Source organism: Myxocyprinus asiaticus, chromosome 38 (genome assembly GCF_019703515.2).
Source record: "Myxocyprinus asiaticus isolate MX2 ecotype Aquarium Trade chromosome 38, UBuf_Myxa_2, whole genome shotgun sequence".
Lineage (NCBI taxonomy): Eukaryota > Metazoa > Chordata > Actinopteri > Cypriniformes > Catostomidae > Myxocyprinus > Myxocyprinus asiaticus.
In genome coordinates this window covers 1,352,017-1,360,299 of record NC_059381.1, presented here as the reverse complement: position 1 = coordinate 1,360,299, position 8,283 = coordinate 1,352,017, and the positions used below count along the sequence as shown (strand labels likewise).

Here is an 8,283-nt window from a genome sequence, read left to right as displayed (position 1 = left end):
GTTTTTCAGTTTATTTATTTATTTACATGTATTTATTTTTTTAAATACATTGATTTATTTTAGTTTATTTATTTATTTAAATTTATTTTCGTTTATGTATTTCAGTTATTTATTTTTTTCAGTTATTTATTTGTTTTTCAGTTTATTTATTTATTTACATGTATTTATTTTTTTAAATACATTGATTTATTTTATTTATTTATTTAAATGTATTTATTTATTTAAATGCATTTATTTATTTCAGTTTATTTATTTAAATGTATTTATTTTTTTCAGTTTACTTATTTATTTAATGCATTTATTTATTTCAATTTATTTATTTAAATGTATTTATTTCAGTTTATTTATTTATTTTTTTTTAAATCCAGTTTATTTATATATTATTCCAGTTTATTTATTTATTTATTTCAATTTTTTTATTTTTTATTATTTCTTAATTTCAGTCTATTTTGGATCAAATTTAAGGAAGGACTAAACACTGTTAGAAATGGTTAGATTGTTTTTTTTTTTTTTTTTTTTACTTTTGACTTTTGTAAATAGTGTTAACAACACACTTAATCTTTTTAATGTTTTGTGTTTCAGTCGGTCGTGATTGACGACGTTTCAGCCGCGAGAATTCAGAAACTGCTGCTGATTGTAAAGCTGGTCTCTTATTTCCCACTGATTCTCATCACTCTGGGAGTCATCCTGCTCTTCATCACCATCATCCTCATCGTCCGATACTGTCAAAACAAGGTAAAACTCTGTGTGTGTGTGTGAGTGTGAGAAAGTTCTGGTTCAGGCTTCTCAGAAATCTTATTTTCCACTTACCCTACAAACTTTCTGATAAGCAAAAATGTGACATTTTATAGTCAGCACATTTCACCATTCTCTGAAAATGTCAGTGTCAGATCTTGAGTGTGTCTGCGTTTGTTGTAGAAACAGTGTGCTATTCAAGTCTTTATAGCGAGTTGTTCACAGGGTCTCAATAGCAAGAAGGCCACATGAAATCTCACCGATATCTAGAAACTTGACCGTCTCTCTTAGTCTGAAGAGTCAGAGAACTACACTCTCAGTCAAACGTTTGGACACACTTTATCTTTCATTATACCACTCATTTCCTCATTTTAGAATAATAGTAAACAGCAAAATATTGCATTGAAGGATACACATTTTCTGTCAATCACATGACTTCCTGAAATGCTCGTGAGACTAATCCCTGATCTAACTATGCTTAATAACATTCACACTTAAAGGAAACTGCTGCTGATTATGAAGTGTATAACAAATGACAGTCTAACCTGATGAAATGGCATTCAATCTTAATTAACATCTTTTCTGCATGATCTGCTTTGTTTTATTCAGAGTGAAATGATGCATTTTGATTTCTCTGAAGTGTACAGCGGTGCTCTAGTAAGTTCACTCATTCATTAACAATCTCACAGTACTGTCTAACACCTGTTTCACACATCTGGTGTTCATGTCAGCACAGATATGAACAATAATATTAGATATTAGTGAGTATTTTAATGTTAGCGGATTGACCCCATTGACTTCCATTGTAAGTGTCTTAGTGTAACACAGATTTTTGCCACACACAAAAAAAATCTAAATTAGTGAATCCAAACTGGTGGTAGCACGATATACTGTATCGGCCAGATATTTTGAGATTAACGGCATTGGCTAATCATTTTACATTTAACAGAAGTGGTTCTGCCTTATATCAGTTCCAAAAATTACCAAAAAAAAATTCACATTTTTTTCACTTTTTTTTTTTTTTTTTTGGTTTTGAACAAATATTGTGTAAAATAAGTGCTAGTTTAAATTTTACATTTTAAATATATTACGTTTAGTCTATAATCATTTTTGCTGTCTTTAAGTTGTTTTACATATATCTGCATTATCTCGGCCCTCCTGCTCTCTAGATATCGGTATTGGCATTGATTGGAATTCACATCGTTCACCCCAATCCGAACAATCTAGGCTGTTTATAGCTTGCACTTTGGGGTTTTGGTTCTGTGTAACCATTTTATCATTTATAGCCATTATAGTAGGCACGGCTGGTCTGTATGGGCAGATAATAAAATATTCATCCACTTGAAAACATAGGTCCATTCCATAAACTGCCAACAATGTAATTTGTTTGCCTGTAAATGAGTTTAAAATGCTGACATATGTATTTAAAATCAGGCTTTGTATAGGTTTATCCTATTTTTAAGCTGTAAAGTAGCTGGAAGCTCCATCACACAGTGTTTGATATATAGATAAGCATGTATAGCAGAGAGTCTGCTGCCCTCCTGAACTCAACAGCGCCCCTCCGTTTATCCAATGGAAATCTGTGGTCAAATATGGTACTGCAACGAGCCCTGATTGAGACCCATTGGGGCAGAAATTAATCTGCCTATAAACATAGTGCCAAACCAAAGGTAACTTTAGTATTAGTGCACAGCAGCAGTGTGACAGATCACAAACATGGCGAGCACTATCAATGAACGTGTGTGTAACAGTGTGTCATTTATATCGTAAATTCAAGACAAACTGACCATCAAACAACTTGCTAGGGAGGGTAGAGTCACATGGGGTAACCTCCTTGTGGTCGCTATAATGTGGTTCGCTCTCGGTGGGGCGCGTGGTGAGTTGTGCGTGGATCGCGGAGAATAGCGTGAAGCCTCCACATGTGCTATGTCTCCGTGGTAACGCGCTCAACAAGTCATGTGATAAGATGCGCGGATTGACGGTCTCAGATGCGGAGGCAACTGAGATTCGTCCTCCGCCACCCGGATTGAGGCGAGTCACTACACCACCACGAGGACTTAGAGCGCATTGGGAATTGGGCATTCCAAATTGGGGAGGAAAAAATAAGAGGCGTTCTCACATTTGTGATGGAATAATGCAAGGACACCACATATTGTGTCAGGTGGCGTTTGTGTATGAATAATGAGTTTAATGTAAAAAAACGAGCCTCTGCTGCATTATAAAAGGAAATAGTCAGTGTAGTAATCCAAAAATCACATTATTTTCTGTATATGTCACACATCAGAAACGCTGTCAGTGTGAAAACAGACACAAGATGTGTGAAACAGGCCAAACTGTCTGGAGAAGGAACCACTAACTGAATTTTCATGCTGGTTTCTGGTTTTATATTGCTGTTTTCTGTAACTGTTTTAAGGGCCAAACAAACTCTACGCAAGTACGCCAACACAAACGCTTTGTGTGTTATTGGTGTGTCAGACTGCAATTCGTAATGCATCTGGTTTAAGGTCACAGGCATTTGAAGGAAACTTGAGTGCTGATGTTTGTGACCGCCACACACATGCAGGAATGCACATGAACTATGTCATGGATCTACATGTGAAGGTCAGGCCTTCGCGCCTGCATTCATGTACTTAGACTGTTTCTGGCCTAATTCTTATTCTAACCTTATTTTTAGATTTGTTGACAAGATGTGTTTTTTTGTAGGTCTTTGACAATATTCTTCATTATCTCATTATCTGTTGTTACATTGTTTTTTTTAGATGTCTGCAAAGAAAGACACAATGTACACTCCCGTGAGCGCCAAATCTGACGAACAAGATGAGAAAAATGGAACTTTCATCGGTCTAACGCCTGTGGATGTACAGAAGTGTTGAACATGGACTGCTGTGTGTGTGTGTGTGTGGATGCTTTCACAAATGCTGCCTAATGAGCCCTGTTACTCATTTTTAGAGTCGTGTGTCTTTGTAAATGATTCGTCTTTATCAGTGTTTAGATTTGAGCACGCTGCCTCTCAAACTCAGGACTAGAACAGAACTGAACACCACAAACTTCTTCTGTTTATCATTTCAAAACTACAAAAATAATTCATCCAAAAGTGACAGTGTGTCAATATTCCCTCATGTCGTTCCAAACACGGATGCTGTTATTTTTTCTGTGGAACACAAAAGTAGAATTTCTTGACAAATCTGTATGCAACATGTTATATTTATTTTATACGAGGCAATTACGAGGAAAGAAACATGTATAATGTTTGAGAGTCTACTAATTGGTAGGACATAGGCTCAGGAAGCACTAAGACACATAAAAATAAAAATTCACCTAGTGATTTTATTTTTTTTCACAGTGCATTAGGGGATTCCGTATGTAACAATTCTTACTTTTGTGTTCTACAGAAATAATGTCAACAAACATGTTTGGAATGACATGAGGGTTGGCAAACAATGACAGAATTTTTATTTTTTGGGTGAACTATTCCTTTAATGACTGAAGAGATGGATGAATGTGTATTAGATGTGCTAGGAAAAATGTTATTATGGAACCATCTTTTATACACTACTGTTCAGGGTGAAGCATCTGTTTAGTTACATTATGAACAACATTTAAGCTGCTGTTAGCGTTTTTTTTTAATAGCATGTTTTAGCGGGGCCTGGGTATCTCAGCGAGTATTGACGCTGACTACCACACCTGGAGTCGCGAGTTCGAATCCAGGGTGTGCTGAGTGACTCCAGCCAGGTCTCCTAAGCAACCAAATTGGCCCGGTTGCTAGGGAGGGTACAGTCACATGGGGTAACCTCCTCGTGGTCGCGATTAGTGGTTCTCGCTCTCAATGGGGCGTGTGGTGAGTTGAGTGTGGATCGTGGAGAGTAGCGTGAGCCTCCACATGCTGTGAGTCTCCGCGGTGTCATGCACAACGAGTCACGTGATAAGATGCGCGGATTGATGGTCTCAGAAGCGGAGGCAACTGAGACTTGTCCTCCACCACCCGGATTGAGGTGAGTAACCGCGCCACCTTGAGGACCTACTAAGTAGTGGGAATTGGGCATTCCAAATTGGGAGAAAAAGGGGATTAAAAAAAAAACGTTTTAAATGGCGCTACTACCTGACCGACCAGAGAGATATCAGTGAATTAGGTTTTAGAAATATCAGAAAAATAGCCAATCAAAAACCCTCTGTGCCTGTCAGTGTTTTTGTATGTTCAAGCTTGCTGACATCGGGCTGGCTAATGTTAGATATCGCTTACAGGACTTTTAACAATATGTTCAATGAGTTTTATCACCTTTTTTAAAGGCCAAAAAAGTTTATTTTTTTTTTTAGAATTGTGACGACATCATGGGCCGTTCACACAGGATGCGTTGATGCATTCAAAAGCAACCAGATTGCAACAGAATGGAACAGAACGACACATTTTTCAACTACTAAATTCAACTACTATTACTTCTTTACATGGCATCTTAATGGATTAGTTCATCCAAAAATGACAATGCAGTCATTGTTTACTCACCCCTGTGTTGTTATAACACTATATGACTTGATTTCTTTTTCTAAACACAAAGGGAGAAATTGTGAATAAATGTTGTGCTCAGTGATGTCATACAATGGCAGTTTATGGTGACCACCTCTTCAAGCTTCAAAAGAACACAAAAGTATAATTCAGAAGTCTAATAAATTATTCCATGAGACTCATGATTGTTATGAAAGTATACGATAAGATTTGGTGAGAAACAAACTGAAATCTAATGTATTATTTAGTGAAAATGTTCACTGACCGTTGATCTCCTGTGTGCATTCATAGTAGGACACGAGACCAACAGTACACGCAACCCCCTCGCGACATTGGGGCGTTCAAGTGAAAAACGTTTTGTTTATCTAAAAACAGGTCCAACACAGCGAGAGCGACAACATAACGCAACACAGCTGCACAACAAATAGAGAACAGAACTTACTAAACATGTCTGAAGAGTTTGTAGTACAAGAATTGATGCATTTCTATGCCCAGCCTTATTTTTTTGAACAGAGCATTCGGAATTTAAAAAACGGAAACATAGAGGATGCTACAGGCAGCCACAGTCACACCGTGTCCTAACCTGACAGCAAATGACACACGATAAAAGTTATATTTTCGATGTTAATCAGAGTTTTTGTCCTAACCAGCCGTGACAAAATATGGTACATTCTATCGGTCCAAAAAAATAAAAAGAGGCTGGGCATAGAAGTGCATCAATTCTTCAACTACAAACTCTTCAGACATGTTTAGTAAGTTCTGTTCTCTGTTTTGTGTGCAGTTGTGTTGTGTTCTGTTGTCACTATCACTGTGGATAAACAAAACGAGTTTTCACTTGAACGCCCCAATGTCGTGAGGGTGCTGCGTGAACTGTTGCTCTCGTGTCCTATCATGAACGCACACAGGCACTACTTTTGTGTTCTTTTGAAGCTTGAAGAGGTGGTCACCATAAACTACCATTGTATGACATCACTGAGCACAACATTTTAACACAATTTCTCCCTTTGTGTTCAGAAACATAAAGAAAGTCATATGGGGTTATAACAACACAGGGGTGAGTAAACAATGACTGAATTTACATTTTTGGGTGAACTGTCCCTTTAAGATGCAACGCAAGAATGTATCCTTGCTATACCTTTTCATTAGGAACGTTTTGATTGTTTCAATGTTTCGTTTTAGTGAACAAGCAACATTACGTTAAGTCAACATCACTGTGCCATTTTATGATAAACCCTAAAAGGTTTGAGTTTAATGATTTGCCATTTATTGATCTGTTTGTCAATTTTTTTCACCATATTAATCTGACTCATTCATGTCAATTTAAACTTTGAATTATTGTAAATGATCTTAAGTTTTATTGTCTGTATTTGTTATGACATGAAGATAATCTCAAAGTATTATTAGACAAAGAGAAGGACTGCAATTAGATTGCAACGCCGCTATTGTTACTGAACTAATATTTTTGAATATTTTCTGAAGGAGCCGTTTTAAAAGTTTCAATGTGTATATCGTTATTTGTAGGAAGCAGAAAGGATTACACAGATGTGTTATGTTTGAATGTTTTATTGACTTTTATTAAACTAGATGCTTTGGTGCAAAATCATAACAATAATTAAGCGACAACTTAACATAATAACTTCTTATAATAACAGTGTCACATATACGTTTGAAGTTATGTATTATCGTATAGCACTAAAATACACAATATTGTATTTAATTGTGGAGCTGCACCAGTTTCAATCGCTGAGCCATTTCATGTTTTCTTGTAATTCTGATGTGCCAAACATACATTAATTCAAAATACTTTTTTTTATACATTCTGCACATGTTGTGTTGGATTCACAAGATTTCACACATTTCAGCCATATGAGTTTAAATATAGTAACTTTATCTGCCAAAACGCACATCTTTGTGCTGCACTATGGTTTTAAAAAAACGTTATGTGTTTTTTCAACCTTTTGGTGTTTTTAAATGGTGCAAAATTCAATCTGTGCCTAATTATCAATGTATAAACTATAAAACTCAGTCGATAAGTGGCCTTTCAATTTATGTGAAAACAGACCATTTTTTAATCTATCCAGCCATTAGATTACTTCATTGAGACTGCACAACTAATTGTACAGTTTTGTATATAAATTAAGCCTTTTTCCTGTGAATTTATATATATATAAAATACAATAAAAAATACTTTCTGAAAGACATTTGTTTTGTCACTGTATTTTTTATATCTGTTAATGTATATATATATATATATATATATGTGTGTGTGTGTGTGTGTGTGTGTGTGTGTGTGTGTGTGTGTGTGTGTGTGTGTGTGTGTATACATAATGATTAAGTATTTAAACAAAAACTAATATACTAAAAGAAACTTTGCTGGCCTGTACATTAGACCATAGTTCACCCAAAAAAAAAAATAAAAATAAAAATAAAAAAAAAATATTGTTATCCTTTACTCACCCTCTTGTTGTTTCAAACCCGTATGGCTTTATTTATTCTGTTGAACACAAAAGGAGATGTTAAGCAGATTGCTATGTTCCTGTCACTGTGGATAAAAGAGTCTGCTAAATGACTAAATGTAAAAAAAAATGTAGATGAAAAAAGTCATATGGGTTTGGAACGACGTGATTTACCCCTTTAAGGTCCTGCGCTCAGCCAAAGTCCCTTTCAAGGCAAGTCAGTCCACTCGGAAAGACCGAAATCTCCAAAACGGTTGGTCAAGATTACAATCAAAGAACATCTGCAGTAAAATCTGACAACAACAGTGTTTTAAATTATGCTTCTTCGACACGCTCAAAAAACGCTGGAACATCTAATGCGCATGCGGGTCATCAAGTTGACTGACAGACATAAGGGGTGTTCGAGTTCGACTGCGCTTTGCTTTACCGATTGGTGAGATTTGCCGGCTGCGGTCGGCACTTTGTGCTTCCCGTCGTTAGCTGAACCTACACCAGTCACGGAAGATCGTGCAATGTTTGAAGACGAAATGTTATTCAGATAGACGGATGCTTGAATTTTACACAAAATAACCAGAAACATTGTTCATTTGA

General features: G+C 36.0%; 1 protein-coding gene across 3 annotated transcripts in view; it reads left to right on the top strand.

The window, feature by feature from the left end:
- Window positions 1-7,437, top strand: part of LOC127429250 (lysosome membrane protein 2-like) — a 46,588-nt gene extending 39,151 nt beyond the window's left edge. For 2 of the 3 annotated variants that reach the window (XM_051678179.1, XM_051678177.1), the window contains exons 13-15: window positions 583-735; window positions 1,345-1,392; window positions 3,495-7,437. In XM_051678179.1, coding sequence (XP_051534139.1) covers window positions 583-735; window positions 1,345-1,392; window positions 3,495-3,608 — 315 coding nt within the window. In that variant the 3' untranslated portion in view covers window positions 3,609-7,437. The remainder of the gene's footprint in view (window positions 1-582; window positions 736-1,344; window positions 1,393-3,494) is intronic. The other variant, XM_051678178.1, reaches the window with a different exon arrangement.
- Window positions 7,438-8,283: the final 846 nt, after the last annotated feature.